We start from the raw sequence: 15,903 nt of genomic DNA, 5'->3' as shown, positions 1-15,903 counted from the left end.
TGAATACAAGAAAACAATTGGTGTCAAGGTAACTGTAGCTCACATTTCAGAATCAACACTGTCTTCTAACCTTGAAACAGAGCAGACTAGAGCAGACTTTAATTCTTACTAAAACTGCATTACTAACACATTAAAGTTTAACACATTAATGTCTAACAATTATCTGACTGATTTACTAATATCTAACACTTTCCATCTAGCTGTTCCCCAAATGTCTTTCCTTCATTCATTGTAATGTTTCATTTCTGATTTTCATTTGTATTGATCCCCTTCTCGATACCTACACATGAATCACTTTCAGTTTCTGAATAAATATTTTTAAAAGCTTAAATTAGAAGTAACTTAGTTACAAAAAGGGTAAGCCCAGGCTGCAGAAGGAATATCTATCCCCAAATATGACACCTGTAAAGCATAGTTGACTCCCTCCATCGGCAACTCAGACACTCCATGTGACTATAATGCTATGATATTCTGTGGATTTAGTTTGAGTTGCGGTGACGCAGGCCATACACACTGAAGGCAAGGCTGTGAGCCAAAGCCAAAATAGTGCTGGGAGGTTTCAGTGTTATTTAACTTGTTATATATTGTTTTTTTAACTGACCTCTACAAACTTTACTAAAACAGTCTCTTAAACCTGCACCTTTTAGACAATGTGAACAGCTTGAACACCGGTCTAAATGGGCCTGTGTTTTACTACTACTACTCAGAGCCGAATCTCTTGTTTATATGACATGAGGAGTTGCTCAAAGTTCTTATCCAAAAGGTGGTTAAAGAAGAGTTAGGGAAGCAATGGTAAAATAAAAATTTTAAAAATCATTCCTTCCCCAAACTTATTTGTAGTTGCAGTATTTAAGTACACGGAAAATGGCAAAAATGTAATTTAACTGCTTCAGTCACTACACAGCTATTAATGTAGTTGAACTACCAGCAAGCTAATGCAAAATGTAGTTAAACTACTAGTTTAATTACATGTAGCTCACTGCTCTCCACCACACTGTGTAAGCAAACTAAACTTTGTCACATAATACTCAAGTTGAGTGTGTAGCTCTACTTAGTGTGCCAGATATAAAAGCAGAGAAGCCAAGACTTTAGGATGCAGTATATGCCATACTGATCTTGTCAGTAGAACAGAATATTTTGTTAATTTCTGACCAGTGCTGGGTGTAGAGCTATGTAGTGAAGTGAGGAATTGTCTTAGTTTTCCACCTACTGACTTTATGCATTGGAAAGTGTTACACTTTTGTTTGCTGTACCTTTTTATATTTTTTCCCAGCAAATGGTATTTGTGCTTTCAAAGGCAGTATTGCTGATAGAATCGGTAGTGTTTAATAATGAAAAAGTACTATAGTGCTCCTGTCCACTGCAGGGAGATCAAGAAACACTGTATTTTTTATTTGTTAGGCCCTAGTAACCTTTTCAAAGCTGCTAGCATCAGCAAATGAACCTTTCTTTCAATGTTGATTCACTTTTTGTTATTTCATGAAGTTAACAATTATAAAGCGGCTGTGGCGCAGGAGGTAGAGCGGTTTCCTAACCGGAGGATTAGCGGTTCGATTCCCGGCTTGTCCTTGAGCAAGATACTGAACCCCCAGTTGCTCCCGGTGATAACACCGGTGTGTGAATGTGTGAGTGTGAATGGGTGAATGGCCAAGTAGTGTGAAAGTGCTTTGAGTGTGCTGTAAAGCATAGAAAAGCACTATACAAGTATAAGACCATTTACCACGACCACAACAATTCAACGGTAATTGTGCAAAATCTGTAGTTATAAAGATATAGTCCCTTTTAACACAGTGCCCAGACATTCTGAGCCATGTGTGAGATCTTTGGTGCATAAAATAACTTTTGAAACAACACACAGGTGACCAAGGTACATTTAGCAGCCAAATGTTCAATTACTACTGAACCACTAAACTGTGTTTAAAGGATTACATCTCCCACACAGTTCTTTCTATATTGACATACTCAATTTGAAGCTGAAACTTTAATGTACTGTAGCATCCACAGTTCCCTTTACCAGCCATTCCATAATGGACATTTCAAGCCAATAGCACTTTGATGTGTTTGTATAGGCTCCCCTGCTTTGTGCACATCAGGTAGTTTCATTTTCAGGTCCTCAGTCAGCTGAGCCCATGGTTGTTTCGTGTCATCACACACTTGGAAGAGCCAGAGAATTTATGATCAGCTGGAAACTCCTAGAAGACATTTCTTGACCTGTCTTACAAGTCTTAACAAATAATTTAAAGGATAATGAATTAATCAACTAGAAAGTTGCCCAAACATTTGTACATACTGCACCACAATTATCCTTTTTTAAGCTCATAAACTAATGGGCAACAGTGCGTTAACATTTGAAGAAAAGATTTTGTTTCATTACAGCAGATTTACTTCTTCCAGCTTCAAAATCAACAAAATATGTAATCTGCCCAGAGCTGTCTTTTGCCAAAAAAACGGCACAAAATATCAGTAGCCTGATTTAAACTGCTTTCAAGCCTTCAAATTATATTATTAGAGAAATCCTTTTTTGTCAACTCACTTTTCAGATTGCAGCATCTGGCACCACTGCATATCACCTCCAGAGGGCGCTGCCAGGGGGGATTGTGCTGATGGAACTGGCTTTTCAGGTGAGTTGAGGACCATGAAAAGCACTCATCACTATGCTCAATAACACTCTGTGCTAGCTAACATCACAGGGGTATGAATCTGCTGATGCCTATTAATCCTTTAGCACCTTTGGTCTAATTCATGTACAGTATTTGTAAATTGAAGGCCAACAATTTCCTGGAGCATACCACATATTTTTACAGTGGCCTCCGAAGTCAGACAATGACAGTGTGCTATGATAATCAACTTCCAGTGACCGCAAATATCCTTTAAAAGTCATCAAGGGTAATTGTAAAAAGGAAAAAACTTTGACTATTGCACCATGTGACAGTTGATTAACAAAATATTCAAGAGAATTAATGTGGAAATTTTATTTTAGCTGATTTTCATGTTGTCCCAAAATGAGGGGCAATCAGTGGAAATCAGTGTAAGAATGTTGGGCGTAGCTTGAAGAAAATACAACCATGCAAGCAGCTCTGTCAGGCTGTACTTGGGCACAGTGATGGTTTGAGCTAAATGTTAGCATCAGCATGCTAACTGTGCAGAATGACCATGATAGCATGTTAATGTTTAGCAGGTGTAATGCCATGTCATTGTTATTTAGCATGCTAACATTTGCTATTTACCACTAAGCACAAAGTGCAGCTGAGGCAGGTGGAATATCACTAGTTTTGCAGGTCAGAAACAAAATTATAATGTTGACCTGATGGTGGCACTAGATGAAAACTAAGAGCCATCCTTATATTTATATTTTTCACTTTCAACCGAAATATCATCGTCCTTACCAGAGGCCTTGCAGGCCATTAGTCAGACATTTGCCTATCAAATACACATTGAAATGCTCCCAGATACACGTGAAATACTTTCATGTGTGTCTGCTTTCACTCTCATATACTACTGAAATTAATCAAATTAAATTCATGCTCTACTGAGATTCACTACCAGCCAAATATTTGGCCACACTTTGCCATTCAGTTCAGTGTCCAAACCTTTGGCTGGTGGTGTAGCTGTAACCTTTATATGAAACGTTGTATCACGTGTACTCAGACAACTGAAACTCAACTCAACTAATAGCTTGTGAGGGGCATATATCTGATTAATGGCCTGCATGGCTCGATAGCATGGTGGTTGGGGCTAGATACAAAGTCAGGGGATCATTAGTCATTCAGACCGATCCTCTGGAGACCATGAATGTCTGCAACATTTCGCGGCATTCCATCTAATAATTGTTTGTATTTCATTGACATTGCCATCCCTAGAGCCACACTGCTAGCGTAACTGTCACAGAATAATTAAATTGAAGTAGCAGAGGTTGCAGCATCCTGACTTAGGATAGTCCAAAAGCACTGCACCCTACACTTGCATACTGCAACTCGCTAGCATCTCTCAGGAGACCTCCCTACCTGGCTACACCCACATCTATCAAACTCCTCACAGTTTTTACACAAGACTTTCTGTTAACATTGTGTTGTTTCCGACGCCAAGCTGAGATAATTGAATGATCTCACTTATGTAATCTTCTCAGACTTGACAAAACCTCTGCTGAGTAACAGAAGACATAATACAGCTGATTTCACAAGCTGAGACAAGTGTCAGCACCATAGGTTTGCACTGCATATGCAGTGTAATGTAGTTTTCGGGTTCCTCCCAAAGACACACACACACACACACACACACACGTTGGCCTTTTAAATATTTTTTCTTGTGCTTGTGTGGATGGACCTTGTTGGCTAAATTTGTTTGAATTTCTCTTAAAGGCAAATTAAAAGGTCATAAATTGTAACCTTGCCTTACTAAAACCTGCAGCTATTCTGATTAACAGTAAACTGTGTTCGATGTACCATCCTCCCTGTGGAAGGCTTCATCAACTGTTCAGCCACATGGGATTTAAATAACCCTGTGTTCTCCTTCTGCCAGGGGTGTTACTTCTGTGTGAAGCAGTATGCACTAGAGTGTTCCCGCATTCCCATGGGACAGTCAGTCAACTCCCAGGTAAATGCTTGGCAGAAATCTACCTGCTCTGTATAAACACATCACTATGCTGTGCCCATTCCTCTCTGGGGTTTTGTAGGGATTTAAAGGGAGAGGATAAGATAGCAGGAGTAACAGAAAATGCAATACAAAATGATTTAAATGTCTTCATTTGACACCTTGGAGGCAGATGTACTGATCTCATTTTATACCAGTGGTTTCACAAGAGAGTCCAAGGACTTCCAGGCAACCTGGGGGAGGTTTAGGCCTCCCTAATGGGGTTCTGAGGGTTGTTTAGGATATTGTCAGGCCACTGGTTGGGCTTCCAGGGGGTCTTGGAGGAGGTTTCAAACAAGTGTCAAACAGAATGTCTGTCTGCACTGCAAAGACCAGTGTTAGTCTGCTCTAATTACAACACTCTGTACCAATCTGTATGTTTACTGAACAGGTCTTGTGAATGATGATGTCCTGAAGCTGTGTTGGCAGCCCATTCCACACACATTTCACAGAGCTTGTTTCTTATGCCCCTGTTTGGGCTCTGTCATAGTCTCTTGGTGTCCACTTCATGTGTTTCTACATCTGTAACTGAAGCGTGGCCAAATTGACAATGGCTATCCATTTGATTAATTCTTAAACTGGAGTGATTTCTTTTGAGTCCTAGACTTCAGTTGGTCTAATGTTAATCTCTATAACATAATTCATTATGTGTTGTAACAAGTTACTTTATGAGTTGCACACTTTGACTTGTGCACCCCTGTCTGACCTCCTCCCTATAAAGTTTTTTGTGCTTTGTTTCTGAAAGCAAGAGTCATGATTCATACAGCTGATTGTGATCTTTTTCACTTAAACATAAGCACAAGTTGTTTTTAGGCATTTAAGCGAAGAATTGATGCTGCACTTAGAGAGTAGAGTCTTGAAACGGCGGCTGAGTCTGCTTGCTTCTGCATTGCATTTCACTTTGTGTAGCACCAAAGTGTAGCACCCTTTGTGTAGGGCAGCTGTTTTGTGCTTCATAGCACAAAACAGAAGTAGGACACTTCTTCAAGACATGACAAGTACATGAAAAGACCAGGATGTGGTCTGTTAGTGTGCTTAATTTGAACAGAGAACCACCAGTTCTGTTTACCTTGTTTGCTCATTTATTTACGCTATACAATTTGCATTGTTACCATAATTTTGAGTTTTTTTTTATGATTCAGGGAGCTTGACCATAGCAGCATTATCATGCTCCCTGAGGGTCTGTGTTTTACATGTACCAGACCTCAGAATACAGTATATATTTAACATTTGTTTTTGGACCTGGAACTCTATCCATTTTTGGCACTGGAGGTATTTTTTGTTTTTAGTTCACAGCCTTTTAAAATGTAACTACCTATGAAGATGAAATTCTGGTGCTGTCTAAGAGTGATACTTCATCTGGAAAGAAAATAACTTTGCTTCAATGCCTTCACTATCCAGGGTGTTTTTCACACCATGTCACTTTTTATACTTCATTGGGTTCTGCAGTCTGTACTGCTTTGTGAAGTGCCTTCCTAGCAATATATTACAGCAAGAAACAAAAGGTAATGCACAACAGACCGACATGCAAAGCTGTCTGCTTTCTGAGAAGGTGAAGTGAAATAGACGACAGGTACAGGACAGGTATCTTAGAAATACAATTATTTCTATTAATTACATTTTTTTAATTTAAATTATATTAACTTCCTGTTTTTGATGCTGGATTTTAAGAGCTGGACGGTGTTTGATCACAGGGAAAGGAAGGTCCACATCTGGAACGTTGGGGTTTTCCTCTGATGTGTGACTGACAGTCATGAGGAGAATCAGTGTTGACTGTTTCATGAGAAACTTGTATATTGGTAGATATTTTTCACCATAAACACACTAATCACACGTATTTCAAAACAGTGAAAATTTGTGGCAAAATCAGCTCATTTCAATGGACTGTGTGTTGTGCAAATTGCTTTAACAGCGCAGACTAGTGAATGGACAGTCAGTTTAGCTGAGCTCTGTCTCCTGACATCCAGATGGCACCCTGTCACCTCTGTCTCCTTCAACATCACAGACTTGGCAACTCTCACACCTCTGGCTTGAAATATCCACTTTCAGACTCAGTTTCACACAAGCTCTGTTTCATAAATAGCTGTGGCCATCACACTGCAGCAAGATCCACACGTCTCTAAATAGAGAGAGGGCGGTGTGCATGTGGCACAGCAGCAGTACCTTCACTAATGATTCAAATCTTCTGATGTAGCTTTGTGACCTTAGGGTAGTCTTATTAGCCTGGATGCTTTTCAGAACAGCCATCAGGTGAACTAACACAGATTTAGTTTCTGTAGTGGAATCACTGGGAGCAAGGCTGCTGAGCTCAGAACAAGTTCAGTACCATCAAAGCTGACAATACACCTTTATTTTTAACCAGAATCCAAATATCACTTCCTCTGCAGAATTCAGAGATGTTTTTCTGCTATTGAGTGGTTTATTACAGGGAATTTTCAGTTTAGCTGTTTAATGCAGTACTATCTACAGCTTTACATGTCTAATCACTGAATCTTTTGGGATGTTGTATTGTGTTTTGGGACATCACAGTGCTTCTCAGAGGCGAACTTCCCACCGCCTTTATTTCAAGGGGTGTTTTATCCAAATTACTGAGAAAAAAGCAGGCTTTCGAGTCCTAACTTGTCTTTTGTTTTATGTTTTTAGAAGTTGTTTTCGTATTGCTTTGTGTTCTGTGTTTTTGATTGTACAACACTCTGGTGCTCTTGCGAGCTGTAGAGCGCTATATAAATAAAGTTTATCATTATTATTATTATAAAAAAAGAGAATTACCGCTTAGAAGGTGTATGCCTCCGCCAACCAGTCAAATTCATGGGAATGGGACAGGTGTGAGGTCACTGTGACCTTGACCTTTGACCAAAATGTAATCAGTTCATCCTTTAGTCCAAATGGACATTTGTGTCAAATTTGAAGAAATTCCTTCAAGGTGTTCCTGGCATATTGCATTTACAAGAATGGGACAGACATGAGGCCACTGCGACCCTGACCTTTGACCACCAAAATCCAATTAGTGACCTCCACCAAGGGTGGTGTTATGTCTTTGCTGGCATTTGTTGTTTTGTTTGTTGTTAACAGCGTAACTCAAAAAGTAAGGGGAAGATTTTGATGACATATTTTGGAGTGGTAGCGTATGGGCCACGGAACAGTTGATTAGAGTTTGGTGCTGATCTGTATCATGATATTGATATAGGAATATTTTTAAAGATTCTTCACCATTGTGAGTCCTGGAAAGGCTGTTGACTGTATGTGAGCCCCCTTGTGGCCAAAGTGCACTGCTGGGTTAGTGATAGCTGCCTATTCACTGTCAAAAAACCATCACTCAGTCCATCCCGCCGTGTGAGACAGGGACTGAAGGAGTCCAGTGAGGCGACAGCCCACAGCTGGGGAAAGATCTACTTTATGCAACGACAGCCGGGTGAGAGCCAGTCAGGATTATCGTTATCCCAGATGGTGATGGGAGAAGTTTTGAGCCAGGGTCAAAGCTGTTATCATTTTCATCCACAGGACTGGTATTATGCCATTTTATTACATTTTGACATTATTTCAGGTGATGAAGTAACCACTTAGATTGAGAATATGTGGTGGCCAGTCTATCCAGGTAATGCTAATTTAAAAAGCATAATTAACTTTTTTTAACTTATTACTTGATATTAACCAAAAACCACTTACCTGTTTATTGATGTGGAAGAAACATGTTTCTAAATCAACTTTCCGGTGCCTCTAAACAGATACAGTATGCTTATAGATGTCGGTTATATGGCTTTTATTTGAGGATTTAGCACCCAGTCATAAACTGGGTTGAGCATGTTTTCCAATCATTATTAAATATGGAAATTCAAATATGCTTTGTTTTTTATTTAGTGTTGTTTTTTGTTTTATACAAATAAAGCGGTGAGTTTATGATCCTTACATAACAAGAGGTGCAATTTTCGCATTGTTGCTTATGTAGTTTTTAAGGGTTCTAGGCTTTTGGGATGTAATCCCATCTGCCAACAGCCCACAGATTAATTTCCTGCTCGAAGCCCTGGTTCCATATTAGGTGAACATCTCTCACTGTTTCCATTCTCTCCCACTTATGACTGATCCATATTCAGATTTGGCCATCAGTGCACTGATGTGGCAAAGAAAGAGAAATATGTTTGAAAAGATGTCGAAGATACCATGGCATTAGTTTACCTCTGGTGTTCTCTAAATGTACAAGGTTGACCGTCATAAAAGTGACTTTGGCTTTATGCACAGCAGGGTGGGAAAAGGTTGAGGTGGTAAGGAAGGATGCACTTGTTACAAAAGGCTTGAAACTGACCAAATAAATAATGTAAGTCAATTGTCTGTATTATCTAATAGCTTACCTGAAACAGACATTTGAGAGGAAGATTTATACAAACACAGATTTTAGTTTATTATAATCTTTATTACAGATTCTAGTTTAGTTTTGATGTAATAACCCTGTGGACCAGCCACCACATTTGAGCTGTTTAAAGCATGTAAATGCCTCATAATGTGTGGATCCATCTTCTTTCTTTTTTGGTATTAAGCCAAATCCAATCTCCTTAACTTCACAGCATAAATGCAACAGTAATCATGGCAAGAAGTGGAAAAGATCTAGTTTATTGGGGTTGCATTGTTAATGAAACACACAGAACACATGGTGTTAGTATGAACACACATTGTGTTAGTATGAGTAGTAGCTGTATTTTTAGCTTATGGCAGCATTAAAGAAAGCAGCTGGACTTTTGCTGTCACAATGCACAGGTACTGTACATAAACATATGATGGCATCTTGCATCAAGGATGGGTACCCCAACTTCATTAATGTAGCAAAGAGTATATAAATATATATACAGGCATTGGTGTTACACAGTTAACTACTATACAGTAAAGGTAATAATGTTTGCTGCAGTCATATTATCCATAAGTGGTGGCTAGTGGCTTGTCGTCGTCGACCAAGGCAACACTACTCTTATTAAATTGATGTCCTCAGTCATATGTAACATGTGTCTCAACAGTATGGTGTTGATTCTTGAAGTATCTCTTCAGTCTTCCTTTCCATCCATTTGTATGTATGTCTGCCCAGTCCCACCTCATGTCATCTCTCCATCAGGGCAGCCTCCTCACCAAACCTCGTTGCAAGCCGTTTCCAGATGCCACCCCAGTATCTGACTGTGCGGTATGTCCCAGCCATTCTCATGGGAGGGGTGGCCCTCCCTGCAATCAGGCTTCACCCCTCCTCAATGCTCTGCTTGCTGACATCAGTCCTGGTCTCTTCCTTTCCAAATCTCCATGTCTGTGTTTTTGTGTCTTTGGGAATGAATGGGTTTCAGTGTTTAATGAAGACTTTTATACCTGTGAGAGCTACAGTTGTCACAATGTAAAGATGGACTGTAACATAAGTACCACGCTTAACTGGACTTAGGGTGTCAGTGGTTGGTTTTGCTTAGGCAAAGGTCAAGTATTAAAAACATTTCTTTTTTTGGAGGTTCATGGCTTGAGGCCTGAGTCAAGCTCTTCTGTGACTGGCTTTTCCTCTTTGACTTTCAACAGGCTGTCCAACTCCATGCTTGCTGGTTTGGATGTCGTGGGTGTCATGGGCATCTCAGCTTGTGATTTTCTAAGTGTTTGTGCAGCCACTGTTGTCCCCTCTGTCCATTATCTAATGATCTTTCAGTATTTCCTCTTGTGTCTTTACTGGCAGGGGTTTGAGTGGACTTAGGATTTCCTTCCAGGCCTTCCTCTCTGTTTCAGCATCTCTTTGGGTATAAAGGGTCAGTCACTTAATAACAGGGGATTGAAAACTGCTGCTGCACTGCTAGCTGTAGATGATTGTATAGACAGGCTGCAAAATTGGCTTGGCTTTCCTGGCACTTAACTGATTCAGATCCTTTTGAAATAATTACTTTGTGTTAATGACTTTGTATGTGAGCAAACACAAGTGACATGAAATTCCTCAGGGATCAGTTCTAGGCCCTCATCTGTTCACACTGTACATGCTCTTAATAGCTTAAATTAGGCAAATCTATTGAGTGCAAGCCAGTGACTGGATGTTCTAAGAAGAATATAGATTATGGTTATCTTAAATCCTGTAGCTAGCAGACAATGCTGAAGTTACGTCCTTTGTAGTTTTTCTGCAGAGTTGAGGACTGTAGTAATGGGAGGGGAGCTCCATGGTAGAATTAAAATACATATTAGGAATAGTTTTAGGGTGATTCTAGATTTTTATTTTTTTTTTAGATTTTATAGTCTATACTTAAAATGTATCATTTCACATTTTAAGCTAAACTAATTTAGCATTCTAGTCATATACCAAACAGCATTTCACCAGTGAAAAAACACCATGGATACCTGATTCATGCATTTCACATGTAATCGCCTACCGTGATTTCACATATACTATAGTCCACAAAATTAGGTTTATTAATAATAGACACACTCACACACAAAACAAAACAAAAACATCACATGCAGGAATATGTGGTGTTTACACACATGAAGTATAATATTTCCCACAATTTGTAATGTTTGTAATACGCATTTCACAACTTGGACTCATGGCATCTGTGTTTCTAAAATCCTGACCTAGAAAGGTCTTTCAGACAGGTGCAGCTCACTTAGAGCCCTGGGGACAGAGTTCTAAGAACAATACATTAATCTGGGTGTCAGCTGCTGTACTGTACTTGCTACCTGTTTGTGAACTACTGAAAAAAAAAAAAACCCAAACTATTATTTTCCACCAAAGTAAAGTACTATTTTCAGGATAGAAAATACACCGTCAAAGTTCATGTCAATAGATGTTGTGGTTTTGGAGCTTTCCAATCATGACTGTTTTTGTCATTTAGTAAGCTTTCTGTGTTCTCTTCTTTTCAGATGACCTCATGATTACAGCTTCTCTTGTCAATGTAGCGACTGTCATTAATTTCACTTCCACTGAGTGAGGCTGACAAAAGATGAGCTGCAGCCCCGCAACTCAGCCTAACAATTTGTTCTTGTCAAAGTTCCACAGGGTTTTTAATTAGCTAGAACATGAACTGCTTGGGATTGCAGGTTAGGAAATAATGTGGTAAATGTTAGCTTGATAGTCAAAAGGAGGCCCACAGAAAATGTACTACCTCTGAGCTTACAGAGATCTCTGTAGTCCCAGTGGTTTCCTGGCTCCACAGATAGCAGGCTAAGAGTTCATACTTTAATTTGTCTGCCAGATGGCAGGAACACCACTGGGAAGAGAAAAGTTAATATTCGTCCTTTCATACCACTGTGCCAAAAGAATATGCTATTTTTTTCTTATCTCAGTTGTGTGACAGTAGTGCTAAAAGTCTCCTCATTTCTGGAGAGGTGTTAAGGCAGGAAAAGGAAAGGATAGGTTCCAGACGCAGACACAGAGATGAAAGTTTTCTCTAACTAAGAAAACTATGCACTTTTCTCGTGCCGCTTTGATTTCACAAAGCCTGTTTTGTGTTCCAGACAAATGGTCCTGAAATGAAAGTAAATGCAGGGGAAGCATTTAGCTCTCCATGTAAACTCATATTGAGGAGTAATTAATTGCACACAGTAGTCTCTCACTGCATCCATTTGCATTTGCAAATAATGCTTTTGTTGGCCCCCTTTTGATGTTGGATTTAATTAAAAAGATACTATTATGAAGCTGATTGATATCAAAGTTGCTTACAAAAGGCTCACATCCAAGGGGCTAAGGGAGTCACTGACCAACATGGCCTTAAAGTACAAAGCAGTCACAGCTGGAACGGCCCGGTGTTCCCGTTCAGATGCAAAGCAGGTTCGCTAATGGATGATTACATAGATAACCGGTGTCTGTTCATTTTACAAATTGATCATTGAAATGAAAATAACTTGTCTGGAGTTAGAGAACCTTCTGCAGCTGTGAAAATACTCGTTTGTTGATTTCTTTCAACCTCATGACTGTCAGCTAGTCGTTGTCTGCTAGTAATGACTGTGTCCACCTCTCTGGTTCAAGCTCTCCATGCTCTTCACTGAGGAGTGTGACAAGGTGCGAGACCTGATGCACGTTCACTCCTTCAGCTATGACTTCCACCTGCGAGTGGTTCACCAGTACTTGGTCGGCTGCCAGCTGACACTGCGCCTAGGCTACCAGCTCACCAACTTCCTGGACGACTTCATCTCCCATCACCCAGATATTCCTAAGTTTGGCCGCAACCATGTCTTTCAAGGTAACCATTGGTGTTAAGTAATATTTCAACTGCAGCTAAAGTTGATCCCTACAGCCAGATTAAGCAGCAGTAGGCAGAACATAAGATTTGTACTGGAAACATCCACATCAGAACATGAGATTAATTGAATGGTTATAATTTGCTGTTGGGGATACACAAAAAACTGTTTTTTTTTTCAGTTAAATTGGTAAAATACTGAACTGAACATGAATCAATATTGCATCTATTTCACTAATACAGTCATAGTCACATTATCTTCACTGAATTACTGCCTCATGAGGTTTTGGACATTCAGCCTGTCTCTCGTGTTAGTTGTGCAGTTAAATTTGTTGTTGAACTGAGGCTGTGTCAGACATTTGCACCACATCGTTTCTTTTGTACAAGTGTGCTTAAACAAAAAGAGAAAAAGAAACAACTGCTGTCTTGGCTTAGTCTTACAGTAAATAGTGTAACAGGTAAATTACAGTGCATTAGAATCTAGTGTAGCTGTGGATTGCTGCCACAGGCTGAAATAATGTTATTCTACTTGAGACTGTTTTGTTTGGAAGTGGTTTCTTGAAAACAAATGTGTGTGGCAGAGAGGCATGAAGACAGGGCTGGGTATCACTTGAAAGTGCTATGGATACCACAGCAGTATTTTGAATTTGGGGAATAAATGCCTGTTTTCTCCTTTACACCAGAGTCCCAGCACTAAAAATAAGTAATGGTAATAGCTTTAGTTTTCCTCTTTCTATTTTGGTTTAGTGTATCACTGCTGTGTGAGGTCTTTCTGAGGCATTGAAGGGATATCTGGAGATTGATATTTGCATCATGTTCTAGCATGAGAGATTTTAAAGGTCTGCGGTGGACAGGAAGAACTGGGATAATCTTTCTGAGAATCTCTGATCCTTGTGTCCATCAGGGAGTTTTTCCATCCCCACGGGGATGATAACGGCTCACCAGCTCTACAACTACATCACTGACCATGCCAGCACATATGGCATGAAGCCGCTCCGGATGTCCAAGACTGCGGCCACCGCTGACAACAAGAAAGGGACACCTGACCTGCATGAATACGCACTTGTGGCTCTGTGGAACAGGTACAACACCTCTGAATCCTACAGTAATTCTGTCCTCCCTCAGAAGCTGCTTCATTTTAATCATCTCGTCTTGCCCGCTTTAGCTCAGGCTCTTACAAGGATCTGGAGGGCCTGCACCACCATGATGATTTTGACGTGTCCCTGGTGGTGTGCCATAATGCCGCTCCATTTGAGGAGCAGTCAGACGGGGAGAGGCATTTGCTGAGGTAACAAGATATGAAAGAACAGATTAAAGAAGGCATAAAGCATGGTGCAACAACAGCACCACAGCTCTGACCACATGCTGTGGAGAATCAGGGAAGATGCTGTTTTACGCTGCCAGCATGTCTTTTCTTATTCCCTCCTTGTTCTCTTTGATGCTAAAACCATTTAACAGATTTGTCAATAAAATGAACTGTTCATAGCCGCCCTAATGTTCTTGTTTGCATCAGCTTTCCTTATCTAAAGAGGATCCTGATTTACACTGGATTTGGGGGCTAATGCCAGCATCATTATTTGATTTTCTCTTTTTTCCTAATCACATTTTGATAATGACCCCTAAACTGCATTACTAAAGAACTGCACTTTACAGTAGAAAAATGAAATTGTCGAAAAACATCTGACACTAGTCTTTCATACACAAATAGAGCAACAATACGAGACTTGCTGTGTCTTATGCAGTGTATATTCTACCAGAGAGCAGTGGCAGGTTTATTTGTAAAATGTCCCATCCATGCATCTTGGTCAGCCTTCTTTGAAACCAGATGAAGGGGATCCTTATCAAAACTGTTTTCCAACTCTGTGTGTAAATATACTAAATTTAAGATGAACTAATATATGATTAAGTGATAATAAATTCTGTCTCTCACAAATGAAAAGTTGAACGATAAACAATAAAATACACCCTTGCCCTCTTCACACGACTCAGGAGGTTTTGCAACCTCTCTTATTCTGGTGTTATGATGGATAGTGTTAGCTAATATTAACAAACGTCAAGTGTTTCCTGTTTCTGGTTTCGTTCAGGCAGCCTAACCATCGCATTTTTTTAAGCAACAGACTCCAAACAACCCTGTGAAAGGAAATTTGATTCCAGTATCATGTCATTACCACATGAGGCCACAGAACTAATTCATCTTTTTGGCATTATCTGTGTCCTGCAGTAGGAATGAATGTTCTTCTAAATCCTCATCCTTTACTGTGTAGGTTGCGGTTCTATGTGATCATGACCAGCCAGAGAGAGCTCTTCCCCCGCCTTACTGCTGACATGCGTCGTTTCAAGAAGCTTCCTCAGATCCATCGTGATCCTGGTGAGCTGGGCGGTCGGCTCCCCCCGGATCGAGCAGAGGCCTGTGAGTCACGGGAACCCGAGCAGGTCATCTGGGAGGAAATGTCATCTGATGCTACATCAGCCCCCAGTGATGGCAATGAGTTTTACCCTCTGGTGGGGGGTGCACTGGAGACCCAGGGACTGCTCTACCCCTCCCCTCTGTTCCCTCTGCTCAACAACGAGGTGGCGTCAGCCCGCAAACAGATCCAGGCCAGCGTGGAGCAGGCCATGGGTCACTGCCGCAGGGATAACCTGTGGAGGAGGCTGTTCCACGGAGAGCACCTGACCCTGGACAAACTGAAGCTTACCAAGCTGTCATTCAGCGAGCTGGAGGAGCTGCTGGAAGCTGTGCACAGCCGCTCGGTGGGGGAGATAGACCCACAGCTGGTGAGTGTCCCACTTTTCACTTTACATTCATCAACCATCTGTTGAGTTGGTGCCTTTCAGGGCCTGGTAGATTGTAAGAGAACATTAGCTCTGTTTACGTCGTTGTGGCCTTTGTTCCTGTTGGTTCTAATAGCACTTCACCCACAGAGTATATGCTGAGGGCTTCATTAGAATCTACGGCCTCATAAAAGAGCTCTGGAGTTGAGAATAAAACTCTGTCTTCATACGTGGTGCATGAGGAATAACCAGCAGGTGGTTGTTGTTGCAGGACTGTTTTCTGACCATGAGTCCAGCCTGGTACCAGAGCCTGATCAAGGTCCTGCTG

The 15,903-nt window shown here is 40.6% G+C and overlaps 1 protein-coding gene across 1 annotated transcript in view; it reads left to right on the top strand.

The window, feature by feature from the left end:
* Positions 1 to 15,903, top strand: part of szt2 (SZT2 subunit of KICSTOR complex) — a 145,314-nt gene that overhangs the window by 122,866 nt on the left and 6,545 nt on the right. Inside the window, exons 73-79 of the mRNA XM_020620906.1 lie at positions 2,541 to 2,621; positions 4,519 to 4,593; positions 12,593 to 12,806; positions 13,708 to 13,885; positions 13,969 to 14,091; positions 15,068 to 15,578; positions 15,847 to 15,902. Coding sequence (XP_020476562.1) covers positions 2,541 to 2,621; positions 4,519 to 4,593; positions 12,593 to 12,806; positions 13,708 to 13,885; positions 13,969 to 14,091; positions 15,068 to 15,578; positions 15,847 to 15,902 — 1,238 coding nt within the window. The remainder of the gene's footprint in view (positions 1 to 2,540; positions 2,622 to 4,518; positions 4,594 to 12,592; positions 12,807 to 13,707; positions 13,886 to 13,968; positions 14,092 to 15,067; positions 15,579 to 15,846; position 15,903) is intronic.

Source organism: Monopterus albus, unplaced genomic scaffold (assembly GCF_001952655.1).
Source record: "Monopterus albus unplaced genomic scaffold, M_albus_1.0 scaffold250.1, whole genome shotgun sequence".
NCBI classification, from domain to species: Eukaryota; Metazoa; Chordata; class Actinopteri; order Synbranchiformes; family Synbranchidae; genus Monopterus; species Monopterus albus.
Note: the sequence above shows the minus strand (reverse complement) of the source record. Positions and strands in the feature narration are given on the sequence as shown.